The 24,570-nt window shown below is 41.6% G+C and overlaps 1 protein-coding gene across 2 annotated transcripts in view; it reads left to right on the top strand.

The window, feature by feature from the left end:
- Window positions 1-24,570, top strand: part of LOC308325543 (abl interactor 1-like) — a 48,307-nt gene that overhangs the window by 3,600 nt on the left and 20,137 nt on the right. For both annotated transcript variants that reach the window (XM_080778069.1, XM_080778068.1), the window contains exons 2-3: window positions 9,069-9,236; window positions 18,125-18,301. In XM_080778069.1, the coding sequence (XP_080634195.1) occupies window positions 9,069-9,236; window positions 18,125-18,301 (345 nt within the window). The remainder of the gene's footprint in view (window positions 1-9,068; window positions 9,237-18,124; window positions 18,302-24,570) is intronic.

Raw genomic sequence — 24,570 nt, 5'->3', positions numbered from 1 at the left:
CTATTTGGTACTGTGTATACGCCCTAACCACTCTGCTATTGGATCGCTCAAATAAAGCTTATTAATTGCGAACGCAGTGATTGCGAACGCAGTGAGCACTTACTATGAGACCTAGCAGATCATGTCTGTCTGTCTGTGTGTGTGTGTGTGTGTGTCCCCTTTGTGCCCATATATGGAGCTGAGTGATTTGTTTGTGATTGATGCAACACACTCCATATTTGGACGTATAGCTGCTTTGGGGACTCCTTATATGGTTATGGCTAAGTTAAAAACTTAACTTAAAAATAACTTAACTTAAAAAAATAACTTAAAAATAAATCTTAAAAAAACCCAAATATGTACGAGCTGCGTTCGCTTCCCGCGTTTGCGCGTCTTACTGGTAATGTACTGTACCACTGTAGACTCTGACATGTTGAACATATACAGCCATTTCAACAACATATTCACATCTGTTATAATATAAAGGCAGATAATATTGGTTTTCGTTAGTAGGTTAATGTGAGGAACAGATACTCTCATACTGTGTTCAGATCAAATCAGTCCAACATGAGCTTTTACCAGAGGCAATTGTGTAGTGTATAGTTGAACCAAAGATGGCACCACGGCCATCTTTGGTGCAACACGGTTACACAGAAAGTGGCTTATCAGCTTTCATTATTAGAGCTCCAACCCATTTGAACACACAGCTGCATGAGACAATGAATGTTCTACTTGAACCAGTTTTAATAACTAAAATCACTGCTAAAAACCAGACCAAGCGTAATGCTTTGTTTCTGATGTTATTATTATATTTTATTTCATGAAGTTAATTTGTGTTGTTGTTCACCTGCTACTGGTAGTGAACCTGTTTGGCATGTGGCTATTTCCTGCCCTGCCCTCTGGGAACCCATCTGCAAAACGTTTCAGCTTTGTAGCTAATTCTGGAACAGTTATCTAGATTCTAAGAGTCCATCGCATTGTGAGCTTGTAGACACTTGTTGTCATACGATTGACTATACGGTAAGTTAACAGAGAAAAATGGCAGCACTCTGAATGACCCTTTAGGTGAGATTGAATCTGTATGCGACCAGTAGACACATTCAATAGATCTAATCCCAGACATTGTTGTGTACAGCCTGTATTGTACTGTGAGGACAATTGGCAGGCTGCTCTATTGGGTAGCTGCAACATGGGTTTGAGTTTGACTCCCTATGACCAGACTGCAGCAATCCATTAATGCTTGGTGTCAATGTGCTGTTGAGCATATTATGGCAGGAAACCTCTACCTGCTCAGTCATCATTATGTCTAGAAGCAACAGTTCCCAAGCCATGTGGCTTTATGCTGTTTCCATAGCTTGAGGTAGCTTGATGTACAACACTTGTATGTCGCAGAGACTTACCCCGATTCCAGTGAATACCCAAGCAGGGATTGGGTGCCATTTCTACATTCTTTGACATAACTTGGCGGCCGAGGATTTAACCCAGACCTCCCAGTAACAGGGGTATACTTTGTCATAAAACAGTGTCACACAAAAATAGCGAAAACATCTACAAGCTCACAAAAGCTTGTAGATATGTTATTTTCAAAAAAATTGATATCTGATTATTGCGTCTCGTGAGACTACTTTCTGAGAATACTGTACTGTACACATCTCATCCTCTTCAATATTGATTTTCACACACTATAGGTTCAGTTTCCATAGCAATAGTCAGAACCTGTTTCTTTCATGATATGAAACACATTCATGAGTGGGATATGAGGATGCATGCAAACAGCTTGTCCCAAATAAGACCTCGGCCATGATATGAGAGTAATCTAATGAAACACTGTGTGACTTTTTAAGGGCACTATACTTGGCAAACGTTAACGGTATTAGACAGAATGAGGTTTGGGTTGGCATCACTCATCATACTGATGCAATGTAGACATTTTAAACAGAATGTCCTTCTGCATGCAAAGTAAGAATTGGGCCTGGGGTAGGCTTGTCACAATCATGAGATTTTACTTGATATATAAATATTGAATTGGGTTTTTGGCATTGAACATTGGAACATCAATAAAGAAATACTTGTTTTATAAAAAATAAAAAATAAAATAGATAGATAGATGTAATAATTGTGACAGGCCTAGTCCTGGGTTTATTGCTTTGACTATAGCTTATCTTTGCACAGGTAGCCTCAATAACCTCCTTAATTATCATACAGTTTATGGAGAAAGGATCTACTGCAGGTGCAGTACTGCAGTCCAAATCATACATTAGATGTTTGTTTAGTTTCAGTTTGCTTTTTGTTGCGCAGTATTTTGGGAGGACTTTGATGTGGACATTAGGCTAATAAATATCAGAAGTTTGAAGGAATGTCTACGCATGATCCAACATTTTGTTCTCCTTAAGGACAGCTGAGAATGGTGCCTGCATACAAAACCAGTTCGCTGCAGGGAGTCATTGAACTATCAATGGATTGGTCAGGCCTGTGTGTGTGTGTGTGTGTGTGTGTGTGTGTGTGTGTGTGTGTGTGTGTGTGTGTGTGTGTGTGTGTGTGTGTGTGTGTGTGTGTGTGTGTGTGTGTGTGTGCGCGCGTGCGTGTGTGTTCGTTTCGGGGGTGGGAGCATTTGTGTAATCATAAATCATACAGATTTGTCATGGCTGTTGACACTGCCCCAAATCCCCCTTTTGCTCACATGATGCCCCTCATTCATGACTATCACACTTTTTTAAGACTCAGTAATTGCTTTATTTTGGGATGAATAACTGAGTAGTTATGGAGAAAGTATGGAGAAACAAAGATCCCAAGTGGAATCTTATGAAAGCCATTTAAGCCTATTATTTACAACAATGTCATATAAAAGGGAGAGAGAGAGAGAGGATATGAATGAATAAGATAAATCCATAATGAAGATATATTCAAATTTCTCACCCTGGACTTAGATGGTAGATAATGTTCAGACCACTTTAATTAAGCTTGGTTGATTCAACTTACACTTCTCCTTTAATCACAGTAGACTACTGCTGAAATCATTGTTCTGTGTTAAAAATAGCTCTTCTAAGTGCGTGCGTGTGTGCGTGGACCAGCTGTGTGAATATTTCAGTGCAGGATCGTTTTTATTGGAGGTGATGGTAATTTTATTAGGTATCAGGCAGGTGACTCTACACACAGGGCCGGTCGCTGCCATAAGCGATATAATAAAAGCAATATAAAGTTGATGATCACTGCTGTAGCTGTACAATGTGTAGACTACACACTAGAGGTGCTTCGATCGATCTACCGCATTCACTTCAAATGACTCGATCAGTGATCGGCAATTTACACCAATCTGGATGGTAATTAAAAAATTCAATCAGATGTATCGTATAATATCGTTTTGCATCTTTGTGACAGGCCTAAACACATTATTTTATTTATTTATGTTTTTTGGGACCCCAATCTATTACACTGTAAAATCCACAGTGTTAATTTAAGTCTGGACCCTTAAGGTGCGTTCAGACTTGAATTTAAATATTCACCTCGGTTCTTCCCGTTTCTGCTGCACCAGGTCGTGCCGCTCCTGTTCACGACGCTCGCGCAACTTCTCGTCTTTCTTGTCATCCTTGACCCCACCCTCTCCTTCCAGCCCCATGTCAACCAGATCACAAAAACCGCCTTTTTCCACCTCCGCAACATCGCCCGCCTTCGTCCCATGCTATCACACACTGCCACTGAGACACTCATTCATGCCTTCATCACATCCAGACTCGACTACTGCAATAGCCTCCTGTATGGCGTCACCACCAAGGTTCTCAAAAAACTACAGTACGTTCAAAACTCAGCCGCCTGCCTGCTCACCAGAACCAGATCCAGGGACCACATCACACCTGTCCTCCATGAACTCCACTGGTTCCCAGTCAAGTTCAGAATTGACTTCAAAATACTCACCATCACCTACAAAGCCCTCAACAATCAGGCCCCCCTCTACCTCTCTGAAGTGTGTGTGTGTGTGTGTGTGTGACTGTGCGTGCGTGCGACGTGCGTGCGCGCGTGCTTGCGTGCATGTGTGCGTGAGTCCTCACAAGTGCTGATAACCAGTACACTACCATAACGATGTGCATTATACCTCATTTCACATTGGTTCTTTATTGTTGTTCTTCAAACAACTCTTTATTGAATTTTTGTTTTCACATAAAGATGAATCAAGAAAGGTATAAATTATAAGCACAATAACACAGACAAGAAAAACAAAAAGCACAGAAACAAAACAAAAATAAAACAAAAAATAAAAATAAAATGGCGAGCAGCACATACACAATACAGTCAGTTATTCATTATGGAAAAATATATAAATACAAATATATACACATATTTATACATACACAACACACATGGGCACATCAGAAGGCAAATTGCAAGAGTACAGCTGGGGCTCTCCAATCCAATGAATCACTTCCTTTATAAATCACATTAGATAGATCCCTGGGCAAGTAATCTATCAGCGGCTGCCATATATTCATAAAGTTAGGTTAAGTACTCTTAAACAACATTTGAACCAAAATCTACCAAGAGCAGAGAACAAACCGACCTCCTCACAGAGGGAGAACAGAACCCAGGTAGATGCAGGAGGAAGTGTGAAGACTCCAAATTAAAATAACATTCCATAAGCTCCCAAAACGATCTATTGCACAATACATTACAAAATAAAGGAGACAATAAAATAAAACGTGAGGGGATTTTGGTGGAATACATTCAATATATCGTTGCTGTCGGGAGGAAACCTGAGTCATAACTCAATTTGAGGTTTTTGATTTTCTTTGGCATAAATCAGTGCACCCTTTACGTCTGTGTGTTGTTTCGAAAATATTGAACCAATGGACAAAACCCATTAACTCCATTGGACCCTCAAAATGTCTGCTAAAGCAACTAACTCCCCGTCTCGTGGAAGTAATTGACAATATATAAAGTCACAACACCAACTTTGACGAGGCTGTATTGCTTTGTTTAAAAATATATAAGGTTTTTTTTATTTCCTGAAAATTATATTTTTCATTTCCTGAAAAATGAACATTTTGGAGTTATGAGGTTTCCTCCCGACAGCAGAGATATCTTATATACTCGCTCGGCGCTACACGTTTGTGTGTACATGTGCAATGCAAATAGTAATTTTCAAATATTGTAAACTGACATGTATAAAGGATAGGATAGGCATAAATAAGCTTTGAGCTTCAGCCTATGCCTTCTTGATCAACCAGAAAGAAATGTTGGATGTAATGTTTTTGTGATACTGATACAAAGTTTTCTGTAATTGGGTTAAATTGAGCAGCTAATTGACATGCTCTGCTAAAGTGTGTGTGTGTGTGACGTGTGCGTGTGTGTACATTGGGTGATGATAAGATAATACAATTATGATAATAGCACAGGCGTTTAGTCAATTTTGGTTTCTGTGATATGCTGCCAGAATTTGTGTGTGTGTGTGTTAAGGCTGTACCCTAGCCCTTATTTTAGGACTCGAACTTCGGCAGGAATTTTCGAGTGAACATTCGGACCAATCATGACAAACACAATTTTTCGGGCCAAACAAAGAATTAGAAAGTAGATAAAACGGCACGTTACAACACGTTTTGTTCTTCTTTGTAATTATTTGGTCCAAAATATTGTGTGTCACGACAAGAGTTGGCTTCGTACGACGCTTAAAGGTCTTTAAGTTTTGAAATGCCTATGGAGAAAATGAAAATGGAGAATAATTTCCTGGGCCACTCGTCGTTCTGAAAGGGGGAGGGACTGCGACGCTCTATTGTGCAAAAGGATGCCTGTTAACAGATTAAATGTAAGCAGGCCCAGGGCACAGCAGGGAATTGAACCCCATCCCAGTAAACCAGGAGCTCCATGCCTGTGCCAAAGTGCTTAGTTTGCGACGCAACGCAAAAACCTACCCTAGGAGTAGGAGCCCTACCCTACCAGCCCTACCCTACCAGCAGCAAAGAATACAAAAACAGATACTTACCGTGAACCATCACGTTCTTCTGCAGATGACAGGCAGTGTCCACAAGTTAGGTGAAATGACAGAACCGGACGAAATTGTGGCAGTCGACGCAAAAGACGCAACGCAAACAAGTGCAACAGCAGGCAGCTCGACGCGACGCAACCGCAGGAAGCCGGAACGCAAACGCAAACGAGAGCAACACCATCAGTACCCTGCAGAACCACACCAGCGACAGCAAAGGACAATAAACAAGATTTGTACTCACTGCGCAGCAGCTCTTCCCAGCAGCAGCTATAGCGTACAGTTCCTACCTCAATGTCTTGTGCAGGGAGGGGGGCATCGGTCTGGGACACTTCACATGGGCTCCAGGGTGGGGGTCCTCGGAAGCCTAAATTGGTGGGGCTGTGGGGCCCACGGACATGGCTCGTCTCAGGGTCCAGGGCTTGGTGCTGCCTACACCACTGTAGTAGACTCTTCATATTCTGGAATTACATGAAGAGAAAAGATAAGTGTCATTAGTGTTATGTAGGCCTACATCACATTAGAAACACATGTGGCTGTATAGCCTTGTCATTGTCAGCCCCCACAACCCATATTTTACAACTTATCATCCCTCCCCCATTATTTTATAATATATATAATTATTTAACATGACATATATATATATATATATATATATATATATATATATATATATATATATATTATAATAGAATACATCAATATTAATTATTAAACCAAAAGTTCAAACATAAATCAAATGCTTTCAAAATAAACAAACAGTTAACCAGTTGATCCAAGTTAATGACACCAAGCCTATGACTCACCGAATAGTAGCCAAGGATTGTCACAGTGAACAGGAACCTGCTGTTGCTGCCAGTGCCATGCTGCTGCCAAACATTTTAGCCATCTTGCATAGGTGGAAGTGGGCCGGAGTGTAGGAACTGATGTCACCTTTATACTGCCTTGATTGACAGTTGACATGGGTTGCCATTTGCGGGTTGCCATGTTGGCTGGGTTACACTTACATTTTTAATATATACATTTTCCCCCAACTTTTGAAATATGTTTTCCCTTCAGCTTTGAATGAAGTTTAAGCCCAACATTGTATTGTGCGTTTGTGACTATACCAATTTTATATTGAAGATGAAGTGTTAGCATGTTTAACCAAAGTGGGTGTGTGTGTGTGGGTGTGTGTTTGTTGCTGATTGGCTGCAGGCCCATCAACAAATGAATGCGCACAGGGGATTTTGGAGAGGGACAGCACAACAAGGAGATAGACATAACTTCTGACAGGAATGCAGAGAAACTTACTTTTTAACATACAGTATATAACATTCTCGCCGAGATATATTTTCGAGTTAATAAATATTTTATTTATTTATTTATTTATTTTTATTAAAAAAAAGAAAAAACTAATTGTTCGAACCAATTAATTAAGATTTGAGTGCCAACCCTAATGAGCGAACATTCGAACCTTGAATGTTTGGGGACAGCCTTAGTGTGTGTGTGTGTGTGTGTGTGTGTGTGTGTGTGTGTGTGTGTGTGTAAATATGTAAATATAAGGTTATTAAAAGCATCCTGAAACAGATGGTTCCTGCAGTTGGCATATGGATTTGGCTCTTATGGAATGCCCCCAGTATTCTTGGATGCCAGCCGACCTCCCACAATGCACCTGTCCCACATTATCCATCTGAGTCATCGGGAAAAATCATTGTTGTCTAAATCCCTGGGCTGCTTCGCATTCCAAACAGTCCTTCCCTCTGAGTCGGGTGAACTCTGGTCATTCACAGGTCTAATGGGGACATGTGGCTGGACAGAGTGCCAGGCAATATAACATATTCACCAGTATGATATAATGATCTTAACAAACAATATGATACATTTTATATTTGAGATACTTATTTTACCTCCAAATATCGAGGGGTGGTGATTATGAATTCCCGAAATGTTGAATAATTACCAGAAAAACAATATTCACAATATGTGAAAGATTGGCAGCAACAGCGTGCACAATACATTTGGCTTATTTAGTTATTGGTCCAATGGGTACTGGGTATGCCAGACTGACACACACACACACACACACACACACACACACACACACACACGCGCACACACACACACACACACACACACACACACACACACAACCATGGCACAAAAAGTGATGCTATCAAGACAATATTGAATGTTGCCGCAATTAAGTTTGATCAATAATTATTTTAACATAATTTAATTTTTATATTTCATATCAACTGGCAAATATAAAAGTTTCACTTTCAAACAGAGAAGACCTTGATTTCCCTCAAAAAGAGCTACTTGACATTCACACAGCACTTACAGAGGATTTTAATGACGGGGTTAGTTTGACATCATTAAATTAACCTTACATTTTTAAGAGAGCATTTTAGGGCTCTGCCTATAATATGAGCCATGACATTACCTCAATATCATTATTATTATCATTATCTGTGAATATGGAATAATAATGTAATCACACAAATGGCGTGAAGGAAGTAAAACATGAATAATGTAGTTTTCCATGTGCACAAATAAACAGCCACAACATTTATATATACTGTACCTCTCCTCCATCTCATGCATGTACCCAAACTACCCATACACCTTCTATCCCTATCTTCTCATCTCTTCCCCACTCCAGTGTTAACTTTGACAGCTTATTGTGATCTAGTTTAGTCATAGTCTTGTGAATAAAATGTAATTTTGTTTTAGTCATCTGAAAAGTTTTAGTTATGTTTTAGTCTATTTTTTATGATTGTTAGTTGACTAAATCTACAGTATTTTGTCAGGCCTTCATGGTGTCGTGATGGCTGATTTTACACTTGGTTGAATGCTGAACATTCAGCCAATCTACATGCTTACAATGTGTGAGCGTATAGATCTGCTATTTTCAGAGCGCAACCAAACAGTTCTACTGGATCTCTTCTCCACTATAGCCTCTCCCTAATATTATTTTTCTAGTTTTTATTTGTTGACAAAATTGTCAATATATTTATTTTTATAGTTTTATTTAGTTTTTGTCAGTAAAAAAGGGGTATTTGACGAACATTTTGAGTTATAGTTTCAGTCTATGAAATGAACACTGTGCTGCTCCGCTCCTCTCCTCTCCTGTCAGGCCCAGGACAAGAGGAAGGCCCTGGAGGAGACCAAGGCCTATACCACCCAGTCTCTGGCCAGCGTGGCGTACCAGATCAATGCCTTAGCCAACAATGTACTGCAGCTACTCGACATCCAGGCCTCGCAGCTACGACGCATGGAGTCCTCCATCAACCACATCTCCCAGGTACGCATACTGATATACCTGTGATATACCTGCACCTCCATACACACGAGGGACGGGTCCAAAATCAGTATTGTTGATCGATATGTCAAAAAGAATAGAATTGTCACATCATTCAACAGTATAAGGCACACATTTATTCATCAATCATCTGCTCTCTCTGTTTTTGAGGGGGCGCGCTAGCCCCTCCTATGCCCAGCGTTGTGTGTTTGTATGTACCCCATAGCGATGCTTTGATTGGCTGAGCACCCCATAGTGATGATTTGATTGGCTGAACAAAGTACATATTGAGGCTAAAAAGTGAGGACAAAAAAGTGAAGACGGAAAAGTGAGGACGCAAATTGTGATTGGCCAGAATAAGATCATGTATGCCTGGTGATGAATGATGATGAAGAGCGAGCGCCCCTCACTTCACAGTTCACACAGGTGTGATTTCTGTTATTAATATGAATATGAACTATGAACTATATAAAGACTGGAGTGTCAGTTTCTGTCATTTAGATAACTGTGTTATTAACATATATTCATATTATTGGGAGGCATAGATGCTCATGAAAATGTTTTAATAAATACAAATACATTGTGTCTCAATACCAAAACGCACATTTGCAGGTTTTGATGGCATATAGAGCAGGGGTTCCCAAACGTTTTTGGCCCAGGTACCCCTTGGGGAGAAGAACTGTTTCCAGGTACCCCCTCATCCTCACAACACTGATAAGCATATTTGCAACCTTACATTTAGATGCCATTGGAACTATTTGTATTAAAACTTTTCAATCAAACAACAACAACACAACACATTTTCACAACATTTATTTAAGATGCTATCTTATGTAGACCTATTTGACAGTGCAGAAACATAATTGCCTTCCCTGATGCATCAATTAAATTAAATTAATCAGCTGGTCACAGTCACAGCCTCTGCAGCACTCTAACTGAAAGTGACTGTTTCATTTATATCCAAAGGCCCTTGAACGATGGAATATGATGAAGGATTACTGTGATTATGGTAAGCTCACATATCACACAACATAATTCACTGGCAAAAAAAAGAAAATAAATAAATAAATATTTAAAAAATAAATAAAATAAATTCTGAATTATTATCGCAGACCCCCTGGCTATGCGTCGCGCACCACTGGCATAGAGATACATTGGATCCCCCCCCCCCCCCAACACACACACACACACACACACACACACACCCATCACCACCCTCACAACCCATATGCTGCCACTTGCTTCATCAGCATTCTCTCTCTCGCTTCTGTCTGTGCTGCTCCCGGCCATGCAGTGAGTCTGTTGGCGGCTGACCCCGTCCTCTATCGTACGTGCTTCATTAAGCCCTGTCAGAAATGAACTGAAACCCTGACCTAGCATCCACCGCTAGCACGCCGCTCCGCTCAGCCTGCCGAGCAGAGATGGAGTGGTGTGTCTGCAGTACAACAGACGGCTGTAAGAGAGAGAGACGCACAGATAGAGAGAGAGAGAGAGAGACTGCTAGCTATTGATCCTCAGGGATGGTGAGGCGGCGGCCAATATCTTTTCTTACTTGGATCTTACCCCTGGTGATGGTGCTAAATGACACTGTTATTATCACACATTGAGGCAAATTGGTTTCTGTGCTTCTATATTTCCTTCCACTAATGACATGTTAGACTGTCAAAAGTTTTTATGATCAGTGTTTTAAGAGGGAAACTCTAACCACATCACACTAGTATCCCTATTCTGGGCATGTTATAATGGGGGTACAAACGGCACATTCTGCAAAAATAGCTGATCTACAAGCTCTCAATGCAACACATTGTGAAGTTGTAGATTGGCTATTTTAGGTGTAGAGATCGTTGGTGTAAAGTGTCAAAAGGAGAGGGCCTAGTATAGACCGGTCAATTAACTGTTTAGGGATTCAAGTGATTAAAGGAGCCAGGTCAATTCTTCTTATTTCAGCTATTTCCCATTAGAGGTTGCCACCATGGATTATCCATTTCCATCTCTTCCTGTTCTCAGCATCTTCTTCACCCAAGCCACCATGTCCTCTCTCCCAGCCTCCATAAACCTCCTCTTCCTCTAGCAGATCCATCTTCCACATTCTTCTCCCATTAATACCCATCACTCATCACTCCTCCGCAGTCTGCACATGTCCAATCCAACTCAACCTCGCCCCCCTTACTCTCCTTGCAAACCGCCCCACCTGGGCTATCTCTCTAATACCCTCATTCCTAATCCTGTCTGTCCTCGTTTCTCATATGGGCTATACTGGTTCGGCACTCCTGTGGATACGTTGCGCCGTCATTATCCCACGGCTCTCGTTTGAAGCCGGCATCTCTGGTCCGTTTGTCTGCTCTTATTCTGAGCGTGCAGGTTTTAGACATTGACTTAAAACAATAAAAGAGGAGAGGAAAACTAGAGACTTCTTAATTCTTTCTCTGTCGGCTAGCTATTAGCATTTATGAAGTTCCCAGTGCCACCATCCACATTCACTTTAAGAGAAGGAGTTTGCCCGCCCCACACACACACACTCAACACACACACTTTAGTAACATTGGCACAAGCACACACTCTTTAGAGCAGAAGATCCAGCAAGGACAGCTCTGCTGGATTCCGACTTTTGAAAATCCTGCTCGTAACCGATTTAAACTGTGATCAGATTTTACGTCCCATAGCTGGTGGTGATAACAACTGGACCAATGCCGTGGGGCTCAACCATTATATACACAGAGTATACGTTGGGGTCCGTATATAATTATATATACGTACCTGGGTGATAAAGTCCCCTAGCGTCCCCTAGCGGCGGGGTACGTATAAATATGGAGTGGGACCTGGTAGAATTTTGTTTTACATTGTGCAACTTTGTGCCGTTCCCAAGGAAAATCTTCACCACACTGCATGCAGTTTCAAGGCAGAGACAAAGAAACAACCAGATGAATTTCACAGTGTCTCTCTCACCACCACAGCTCTCCTCTGACAGAGTGCAAACAGTTCCCTGGCTCAATCTTCTAAGGTTTAATCACTCAATTAAATCACTCTCATTGACAGGTGCACTCAGTTACTGTATTCTTTATTGGAAATCTATTTAATTGATGGATATAAACATAACACTATACATTCCTTTTTATTCCAAGACTTGAAATCAGCACAATTGCTGATTGTCCATATAAAAGTCTTTGAATATCGACCACTGCTTTTGTAATCTAATGTCTGTCTGTCAAATGTGATGTGCATGTAGTGTAGTATGGATCATGGAGATTATTACTGACAAAACTGCTAAAGTTCTCATGTGAACAGATTAAAAATGCTGCTTTACAATGAATACATCTTAGTGTATATGTAGCCTTACAAAGAATGGATTTGATTATTTGATTATTCTTTGACTGATCCATAGACAAATATGAGTTGCTTTTTAATAAATCTATAGGTAGCTACAGCAGCCAGTCAAAGTGGTTGAGAACTGTGGAAATGTGCTGCTTAGAGAGTAATATTGTAAAAGGTCATTACATCATGCACTAATCCATGAGTCGCCCTTCTTTCTGTCAGGGCTTATGCAAAATTGTGCTCATTAATTTTGCTAGAATTTGAGAAGGATCAAATACCCAAATGGCACTGCTAGTCAGGTTATTGCCCCAAATCCAAGTTTCCTCCTGTGATAGCACCCCTGCTCTGAACCACCTCCTCTTTTACTTGTGTACAAGTACAAAAGTATTGGCATCAAAATATACTTAAGGTATACCAGAATTCAAAGTACTCATTATGCAGAAGGCCCCATATCACAAGTTTCATTATATACAATGTGTAAAATCCTTTGAAAATAACAGATCTACAAGCTTAAGTAACTAGTAATTAACGTTTCCACCAAATAATTGTAGTGGAGTAAAAACTCAAAAGTGCAATATTTGCCTCAGAGATGTAGTGAAGTAGAAGTAAAGTGAATGAAAATTGAAAATACTCCAGTAAAGTAAAACATTATAATTAAACTTAGTTCATTTACTGGTATTTGGTTGTATTCAATGACTCCCAAGAGAAAGGGCTTTTGTATTCCACTCCAGCTTCTTGTCAGTGTCATGGCAAATGAAAGGGAAGTGCTTCATTCTGATTGTAATGTGACACAAAACATTACAACATTAATCCATTAGTCACGGCCCCTCCCTTCATCTCTAAGCACCACTATGATTCATCCATTCATTGTTTTACTCATTTGTATGGTTGGTGACCCATTGAGCTCTGAGTCCTGTCAGGTCAAGATAAACCTGTCCTACCACACTTATGGACTGTAGGCTGTGTTATACACTACACATATATTACTTGTGAGGATTTAGAAATAAAATAACCCCTGTGCTGTCAGATTATGTTTAGGTGATGTTTTGGATTAGCCATCCTGCTATAGTATTTAAGGACTTTAGAAGGTTTTCTACCACTTGTTACTGGTTGTATTGTAGACTGCTGCCCTTCCAATAGTGACATGCTGGAGTGATGCTTTTAATCCACGAGTCAAGAACCACACATTTGAAAAAGGTTACATGTTTATTGAATGAATAAGAATGGACAAGGGGAAGGGGCTTAGGTTCCGGGAGGGTTGCTGACCCAGGTGTCTTTGGCGAGTAGGTCGTTTGTGGGTCGTCGGCGCGGCAGAAAAGAGCAATATGGAGGTGAATGGGGTGGAGGAGGCATGCGAAAAGCATAGGGGCTTCTGGGTGCTTTGGGCAGGGTATAACTTAAAAACTTAAAGTGAACATTTTTCTGTTGTATCTTTGTTAATAACAGTCCCAATAATCTGCCTTTTCATTATAATCATTTTTATTACTCAAAATAGGCTCACTTGCTACGGTTGGCTTTGCTAAGATGAACAGTGATGCACGGTGAATGTAAATGTCCAGTCTGACACTGACACTAGAATTTAGAAATGTTAACAAAAGACTTGCATAGGAGTATTTCGCACACAGTTAGATACATTACTGACATACCGATTTAGTGACACATTTTGGCCCGGAGAAGTCATGGTTGTTAACCACTGTATCCAACTGTGGATACTCAGGTGACAGTTTGGTCCACATTAAACTCACGAATACAATGAAATATTACATTTTGTGGGAATTTTCTCAGCCTGACAATAATACTTGCCTAAGGCCTTGGCAGTGAAGCCCTGGGGAAACCCTGCGGCCTGGCCATCATCCTGTTTTAGATGCTGCACCGTCTGCCGCAGCAACGCTCCTCCAGCCCAAGAGAAATTGTTGTGAAATTCTAACACCTACTACTAGTACAGCTCGTCAGCTCCAGCCTTGATCAGTGCAGATTTGCTGAGCCCAAACCACAGCTCCAGCAGTTAACAAACATGCTGTCCATCCTGCTCAACCATCTGTTCCTACACACATATGGTAGAAGGCGTCAGTTTCAACCAGATGTTTGTTAATGTAAAGACATTACGAAAATTGGATGGAGAGAGAGAGAGAGAGAGAGAGAGAAATGAGAGCAGTACTTAAACGTTATGAAGAGAGACAGACTTGCATAAGACAGAACCTTGAGTCTGTGTGTGTGTGTCTCTCTCTCTCTCTCTCTCTCTCTCTCTCTGTACGCACTTGTAGACAAGCAGAGTGCATGAGGTGTGCACACCACTGGCATCACCGCTTCCCAAAAAACCCCTGATATATTATGATATATTGTAATGATGACATAATGACGTTGCCAGAGATGCTGGTAACTGATTGGGCTACGGTCTTAAACAAGAGAGGACACCGCATACATACCCCGACATACATACATAGTACGTACAGTATGTATGTACACACACACACACACACACACACACACACACACACACACACACACATACCATACCCAGCTGATTGCAGTAAGTAACTAGAACTGCACTCTGTCGAGTGCCTACTTACTAGTGCGCAAGCAGAGCGTGCAAGTACTGTAGACAGCTACAAACTTTCAAATCTCAGCCTCTGTGTGAAAGAACGTTTGCAATATTGAATTATTAGGTTTAGCTATTTGCTACATACCTTGCTTTTGGAGGAAAAAAATGTAGTATTTTGAAGTATGGTAATGATTACCGGTACTTATGCCTGTTATGGCAGTGGTGTCAGATTACATACATGTATATACATAGGGGCATTACCTTTAATCCTCCCGACACTGAAACATATCATCATTACGTCACCATCGTAAACCAATTATACCCTGGCATTGGTACATATCTTCATCACGTCATGGGATATATGCGGAAAACATACCTGCACGGTCTGCTTCCGTATGTCCCATGCCAGCATATGACGTCATATCTTTTGCTGCTAAGGGACATTGGTGCATCTTCATCACGTCATGGGATATACGCACCTGACTGATAACATTACTTGCACGCTCTGCTTGAGCAAATAATAATTCAAACTTTAACCCTGTGGTGTGTGATATCATTCCTGTTATAGGTTATGGGGAAAATAACACAGGAAACTTATTAAAGGTTAAATGCAGTGTCAGTGGCAGGGTGAATTGCAACACACTGTAACTATGATGATCCCCACCCTGGAAGGAAGTGTGCATTACGTACGTCTGATGTGATGATAGAGAGAGAGAAGTTCACACTCGTCTTTCACGTCACTCTCTGCCACTCTACATAATCTGCCTCTCCTCTCTTTTTTCTTCTTTTATCCTACCATCTCTCATCTGTCGCTGCATCTCCCTCGTCTCTCTCCTCTCTCAAGTTTTACCCGCCTATCTCTGACAGGAAATAGGCGGGTCTGTCTTTGTCAGTTCCCAGCTACAGCTAGGCGTGACCGTTTCGGTTTCCTCTCCCAAAAGCAGGTCGTTGCTTGTAGCTGCTGTGTACACTGCACATACACATATATATATATATATATATATATATATATATATATATATATCATATATCATATCATATATATATATATATCATATATCATATCATATATCATATCTCACGTGTGTGAGAAGTGTAAAATGTGAGCATTTCTCTCAGCGGCCCACAGTGACACTGGCAGTGTCTCAGCAATCCAGAGCGAGACCAATTCTGGAGCTCTGGTGGTGGTTGGGGCTGGCAGAGCGAGCTGGCCTGCTTTGATGATTGACTGAAGTGTGACCTTATTGCTGTGGATGTCACACACATGCGCGCGCGCACACACACACACACAAACTTGAAAAATTAAGGGCAACGTCGGAACAATAGAGTGGTTTCCACTCAAGCGTGAACGTACACCCCTTCTCCATCCCTATGAACACAAGTATGACCTCATTGTCCAGAGCCTCATTCGCCTGTCCTCCCTCATTCCTTCACCTCCTTTCATCCATCCATCCAATCACCCAATCCTTCCATCCATCTCTCAAAGTCCCATCTATCATTCATGAATCATGAGTCTCTCCTGGGTGGAGGAAGGTCTGTCTGGGGGTGGAGCCCGCTGTGAGCTGCTGTCATTTCAGCCACCATGAGCGGACAGTTGGAGATGAGATGCGTTTAATTGAGTGTGGGTGGAAAGGAGGGCTTCGCCAAATGCTCCCCAGGGTAAAGGCCTGCAGGACAGGGAGGGTATACTACTAGACGGACGGACGAACAGACAGACAGACTACACAATAAACTACAGTTGATTTAACTAATCTGTACTCAACCTCTCAGTGCGTGCGTGCGTGATATAATGTGTTCACTTTTGGGTGCTCTTGTGTGGGAAGTGTTTAAATACAAATATAAACAATGGTCCACATGCTTGGAGGATGCGGCCTGGCCCTTACAGGTGTTCACCCGCTTGAAGGCTCTGCTCACGTCAGCCTCCAAGAGGGTTAATGGACTGGCCTCCTCAGGTGGACCTGACACTGGCTCGTTGGTTTGGGGTTTGCTGTTAGCAGTGATGGAAGACGGTCACGTACTCAGAGATGTTTTACTTAGGTAAAAGTATCAATACCCTATTGTAGAAATACTCAAGTCCGGTATTCAAAATGTACTGGGGAACATTTCATAATAATGACCCGTTATAATTTTACAGTACCACACACTTCTCAATAATTCGTAATTTATTCTAATTGTTGTTATTGCAATTTACGAGCTGCGTTTGCGCGTCTTACTTGTGATAAAGGAAGCAGGAGGCCAGTACACACAGGGAAAGAGAGAGTTGAATATGTCCATGAACAACACCAGCCAGCTGCACGCTCTGATCACACAACCTGGGATGTCAGTTTGTATCCCTTTATAGTCAGATATAATGTATGGGCCCTGCATGGGCCATTATCACTTAACTGTGTCTCAATCGTCTTGCTATAATCCTGTTTGGCTGCTGTGGTCGCTCTGCAGAGATTGTAACAGGCTTTTTTCGCCCTACTCTGCTTTGTCTCCAGAGGCATCTGCGTTGAAAGCAGCTTGATCACAATTGTTATCCATGGTTTCTGGTTTGGATACACTGCGGATAGATTTTTTTAAATGCAGACAACGTCCTCTCCATTCCGTACAAAACAGGCCTAGTAAATGAATACAGTATCAGATTGGTCAGACCAGTAGTAGATCTTCCTCGTTGTGGGCACTGCTTGATTATAACTTTCATTATAACGTTAAGGCAAATTATGCTGCTTTTATGCATGACTATCTTACTTTTTTTATCTATCTTTTTTTTTTTTTTTACCCGTTTACCTGCTTGGAAAATCTATGTGTACAAACATCTGATTGCACACACTAGTAGTCAAAAGGATTACACAAAAAAGCCCAAGAGCTTATTTCCATTGTGTTCCTAGTGATTACTAGATTAATTAATAGTATGGTACTTTTACATTATACCTACCCTATTATTTCTACCTTACTGTATATCTATCACGTTGGTAGGAAAGCGGTTAAAACATTCAACATTGATATCTCTCTCTCTCTCTCTCCCTCTCTCACACCATTCCCTCCTCTGTAGACGGTGGACATTCATAAAGAGAAGGTGGCACGGCGAGAGATCGGCATTCTGACCACCAACAAGAACACCTCGCGCACACACAAGATCATCGCCCCTGGAAACATGGAGCGGCCGGTGCGCTACATCAGGAAGCCCATCGACTACACACTGCTGGACGACGTGGGTCACGGTGTCAAAGTAAGAGCTCCCTCCCACCAGTGAGGAAAGAGTGGTGGTCACGGTGTCAAAGTAAAGGCCGTAGTTTATACTAGTTTCAAATTAGCGATTGTTCTGGTGGGACAGACAAGTAGTAGTTTAAGGATTTCTGGTAGGAGAGAAAAACAGACAGCCTAATGCATCTTGTCAACACACCGAAGCATATCTATTGTAGTGTAGTATTTGACATCTGACAAGGGTCTTCTGACTGACTTCCACTCGGGATTGAGACTGTGACCTCTAGTCTGGGGGCATGTTTATTGGCAGCAATATCGATGGGTTCAGCAGCAGATAACACTGCGGCACTGGGTTGTTAATGGCCAAGAACACGTCTACTGGCCTCAAAATAGAGAACGTTGTCCTTTTCTGTTTAATTGCTTCTTTGTATTTGCATTGCAACAATAACTTTCTTTAACAATACTTATATAAACATGTACTGGTCTATGGTGAACTTTGTTGACCAGGGTCCTCCAGGGGTCTATTATATCTTGGCTCCCTCCCCTCTACACCTAATCCTTTTTCAAAATGATTCATAAGCTCACAACGCATCGTAGAGCTCGTAGATATACTCATTTAAATACTACATTAATGACATTTTAGCTCTGATAATCATATTGTTGGTTACACACTTTTTCTAATTTTAACACTTCATTTACTTATTTGATGACTGATGATTGATAATATTGGGCTATTGGACTTACTGGCGATAACTTTCAATTATTTTAATTAAACACTTAAACCCAACAAATCTCTGCCGAAAATAGCCAGTCTACAAACTCAAACAACACGTCGTCTTGTGATGCATTGTGGGTCTTGTACATCTGTAATTCTCGCCGAATGTTCAACCCTAGAATAGGGACGCTATGGTTCATGTGGTTAAAAATCCCCCAAGTTGTTGTTTTGCCAAGATCCTTTTCTCCCTTGCCCCATGACAGCGATTACAATTGGAGCTGCTCCATATAGTTTGGGGGATGTGTATTTTTCAAAAGGTTGCTGGCAGAAATCACTGCAGTAGTATACCTGGCTGCAACAGGACACCATGAAAAAGAAAATGAAAGCGCTCAGTTTTTGTGTGCTGTTCATCATTTATCCGAAAGAGACCCTTTTGATTGCGGCTGCATTTCCTGGCGTCGGTTCATTTGCATAGCGGCTTGAGCCAAATCTCTGTGTGCACCGGCTTATACCAAGAAGGGAAAAGCAAGCATGTTGCATTCAAATCGCTAGATGTTTGAAAATCAACAAGACACTCAAGGGCTTGATATACTTTGCTGTGTGTGGTGTCGCACACCGGAAATAGCAGATCTACAAGCTCACAGCACATCGTAGAGTGATGCATTGTGAGCATGTAGATCTATTTGTGGTGGTGTGTCACTCACAACTAAGTTCTGAATATTTCCGGCTTCACTATCCCAGCAGAGACGGGCAGTACATAGGGTGAAGAATAAAAGAGATTGTATAAAGAAATGTCGTACCACGGAAACCAGATGAATGGCAATGACAGAAGCTGCCAATGTGCACTTTGGGAATTGAGTGCATGCACACAACAAGGGAAGAAACGGATCCCGTCGAGAGAGCATAAAAGATGGAAGAGTGCAGCGGAAACAAGATGAATAATGATTTCCCACATTTTGTGAGGCAGAGGGGTAACAAACAACTCGTGGCCAACATCTCACACTGAGCACGCACGCACACACACACACACACACACACACACACACACACACACACACACACACACACACACACACACATCACACATGCACAGCGCACACACAAAAAACCAACCTGTGGTCCCTAATTTGCAATTTCTAAACTAGAGTGTTAGCTACATTCAGTCTATGTTAAACCTTCACTACTGTCAATATTTAATCAGCTAAAAGGCTAGCCTATCGACCGTCTCGAAGTCTTGAGCAGTAATTACACCGGCAGACAGCCTGTTTTTTCACGCAGGAGAGAGACAGGTGTGAACTACACTCTAAATGTGTGTTATCCTTTCCGGTAGAATTGATTTAGGCCGGGCACAAGTGATGTACCGGTATATCAAAATAATGAGCTCAATTAGAGGACAATTAGAGGCTCTCTGGACATTCTAAATAAATATCAGAGCAGCACTCCTCAACCCTAGTCACCCTGCAACTCTTCTGTCCTACAAGGAACCCTATAGCTACTGGTTTTCTGTCCTACCAGAACAACACTGTCTGTCTCACCCACCTCATATTGTGACTCATATTGTCACAATATTCCTTTTCGGGACTTCCGTAGATGCGTTTTTGGCGGTCCGACCAAAAAACAATTAAAACGACGGATCAGCGCTGTCTCAAGCAGACTTGAGCGTAGCGAGCGTAGGCGAGCAAGTCGTTGTGCCGAATGTTGCTAAGTCCGCTTGAGCTGACTCAGTGAGTCACCGAGTTATGAATTCTTAAATCATTATATTCCCCAAATGTCATACTTTTCTGCCAACCCCACCTCCCTGTTGACGTTTGGTCAATATACAATAATATGCCTTTTGGGGGTGAGACAATGTTGACCAGAGAATTAACCCTACTGAAGTTACCGGTTTAAGTCTTTACTGTATGTTCATGAAGCACATGAGTTCAATGAGAGTTCACCCAACTCGGTTTTAACTCGTAAAGAAGGATACCTTCAAGCAATCGTCTCCTCCCTACGTGCTATCTCTTCCATTTGTAAACAAGTAACATGGGAAAAGTCAAAACATGAAGCACTAGAACAAACAGAGGCTATAGGGAGCTAAAACATGAAGCACTAGGTAACAACACTTGACAATCTGTGGCAACGGTCCAGTTAACCACTTAAACCCTCCATTCTATAGTAAAACAGACCTGAGTTGACGCTATACTTTTTTCAACCTACAGTAGAAGCTCACAGCATCGTGACACGTTGTGAGGTTGCAGATCGGCTATTGAGGAGAATGTTCCCCCAGAATAGTGATGTCGGACTTGTTGGTCGGGGTTCAAGTGAGTGGTTAATCACTTGAACCCTAATCATTTGGCGAGGTAACTGCAGGGCTGATGAGAGCAGTGGGAACATGTGTGTAGATAGGTGACTGGGAAAGGTGGGAACCTCAGAGGACATCTGGTGGACAGCTAGAGTATGGCAGCTCTGTGGAGCTGAAGGAAAGTAGTCTGGAGAGGAGAGACAAGAATAGCGGATTCGAATGCCATCAATCAATGCATTGAAAGGGACAACATCACGTTTAATCAGAGCATTGAATGCTGCAGTAGACACGTCTAGTCTACTGACCTACCGCAAACGTCTCCAGCGCAAAATGTTATATTGTGACGTTTTGGAGAAATTCAATAGGCTGTATTCTGTGCATTGATCACGGCTACTGTTTGGACAACGACGACGTGTGTTGTCCGTCCGACATTACTAACCCAAACACTAAATCTAACCCTAACCTCAGTCTTAACTGGCCACGCAAGTCCCCTAACCTCATATCAGTTTTAACCGGCCACATAAGTCCCCCTAACCTCATATCAGTTTTAACCAGCCACGTAAGTCCCCCTAACCTCATATCAGTTTTAACCAGCCACGTAAGTCCCCTAAACTCATATCAGTCTTAACCGACCATGTAGTCAGTTGACAACGCGCGTCGTCTCTGTCAAAACAGTAGCCGTGATCGACCGCACAGAATGCAGCCTACTGAGATCTTGGTAGGTCAGTAGACGGCTACTGAGAGCATTCAATGCTCCGATTAAACGTCCTTTTGTCCCTTTCAATGCATTGATGGCATTCAAAACGGATGCACCGAAGCAGACTGTGACAAATACGTCAATCAGTGAGAACTGCAAGTTTAGAGACTTCCTGGCAACTGTATCTATTCTAGCCGTCCATTTTGAATTCCATTTGATTTCTCCGGCTGACTCTGACGCAGGCAGAGAAGCATATCAGATTCCATCTTTTTTTTTTTTTAACACACGCAGTCACAGTGATCTCTGATTCTGCCTTTCTACTCCCAAAGTACATGGCTGTAAATAATTCAGAAACACTGATATTCATTCAGCTCAGCTCGATCCCACCACCTCATCAGCCACAGTGCAGAGAGAGATGTGGAGGTGGTGATGGGTGTAGTATGCTGTGTATGCATACGTGTGCTGGTGTGTTTGCATATCTAAGGCTATGTGTGCTTTTAATATGTGCTCATTCTGTAGGCGTGTGTATTCATGTGCACGCATGCATGCTTGTACTGTACATGTTTGTACTTAATATTTACATAGTGGTGTGATGATCTGGTGAGGGTCATGACCAGGGTCAAACCAGGTCACGGTAACAAAAGTCACACCCACCTCAATACAGCCCAAATGGCATGGCACGCCCATACAGCCCTAGTTACCAAACATTGCTGTTCACCATCATATAAGACAAGCTGACGTATGTGTAAATGGTAAAAGGTGCATTTATATAGTGCTTTTATCCAAAGCACTTAACATAGAATTTGCATTACATAAACCCATTCACACACAATTAGAGCAATTAGGGGTTCAGAGTCTTGCTCAAGGACACTTCGACACTAACTCTGGGGGAGCCGGGGATCGAACTGTGTGTGTGTGTGTGTGTGTGTGTGTGTGTGTGTGTGTGTGTGTGTGTGTGTGTGTGTGTGTGTGTGTGTGTGTGTGTGTGTGTGTGTGTGTGTGTGTGTGTGTGTGTGTGTGTGTGTGTGTGTGTGTGTGTGTGTGTGTGTGTGTGTGTGTGTGTGTGTGTGTGTGTGTGTGTGTGTGTGTGTGTGTGTGTGTCACTTGAACCGGCTAGACTCACATCTGGCTAGATTCACATCTGGCTAGATTCACATCTGGCTAGATCACATCTGGATAGATTCACATCTGGATAGATTCGCTATGGAGACAAGAAAGATCAGCAGCCAAAACACATCTCAGCTAAACAAAAGCAGAGCTGCAAACCAGGCCACAAGAGCCCAGATTGATGCCAATTGTAGGCATATATTCAATGGTCACCAGCAGCTAAATTCACTTTATAGTACATTATACATACAACCATATCACAAAACCAATTAGCCACTAGATGATATCATGCATTTATTAAAGCACAGAACATGTGTGTGTGTGTGTGTGTGTGTGTGTGTGTGTGTGTGTGTGTGTGTGTGTGTGTGTGTGTGTGCGCGACTGCGCGACTGCGCGTGCGACCCGTGCGTGCATGCGTGCGTGTGTCCATTGAGCACCATTACATGTTGAAACAGGTCTCAAATGTATAAAATTACATAACCCAAACACAGCATTAAGAAATATATATTTTACTATTTAAATTAGGATGAAGATACGGTAATGCATCTGTGACAACAACTGTGTTTGTTGTTGTACCTTTATCACCTTTATGTGTCGGTTCTGACATTTAGGTTGAGTCATTTCCCATTGTTGCTGGACATCATGCAAATAATCAGATTAAATGGGATGTGAGCTTGATAATATTTTTTTATCACTTGCTATGCCAATAATTATTATAAGAGAGAGGATAGAGGGAAAGGGAAGATATAAGCCTGCGTCAAATAATGGAAGACAACGCAGAACTTGTGGAGTTTTAATTACAATTTCATACATGGTGGACTGAATAAATGTTGCACTTTACAATCTCAACTGTTCCTTGTGAAAAGAAAAACATGTGCTTAGCCTATTTTATGGTTGTTAGCATAGTTTTGCTGCAGAGTGTTGTGGATTTTCATGAATTGTAAAGGGACACCACACTGCCACTGTTCCAGAATGTAGAAATACATCAAGTATAGGCTTTAAATATTCATAATGAGCAGCAGTATGACACATGCATTGTCTTTCAAAGGGGGTGTGGCAAATACCACATGTTTTCTTCCCTCATAACTGGTCAGAAAACCAATTACGCTCTTGTAATTTGATAATTAATTTAGCCATACCCTGGGACCTAAGCCAATATTCCTGACTGACCAACTAACTTACTGGCTGACAGGCTAACACATCAACGCAGAAACATATGGCTTCCCATTCTCCCAAAGCCAGCAGTGTGCAGGTATTTCATACTTAATCACTTCCAGAATCACTTTCAGTTCTTAATCACTTCAAACCCAGGAATGGCCTAGAAGCATGTCTGTAGAATGTGAAAAGAAATGCCATTTTGTAATTTGTTTCCCCAGTGATGTCATTAACATGTTGTATTCCCTGTTGCTTATATTATTGAACTACAGTAGTTTCACTGGGTAATTGCACCAACAGAGACCTTTTTTGTTGCAGGAAATAGTCCTTTGTTTC

This window comes from Protomyctophum bolini (genome assembly GCF_963924005.1).
Source record: "Protomyctophum bolini genome assembly, chromosome: 12".
In the NCBI taxonomy this organism is placed as follows: Eukaryota; Metazoa; Chordata; class Actinopteri; order Myctophiformes; family Myctophidae; genus Protomyctophum; species Protomyctophum bolini.
The sequence above is the reverse complement of the archived record's forward strand: the minus strand, read 5'-3'. Positions and strand labels throughout refer to the sequence as shown.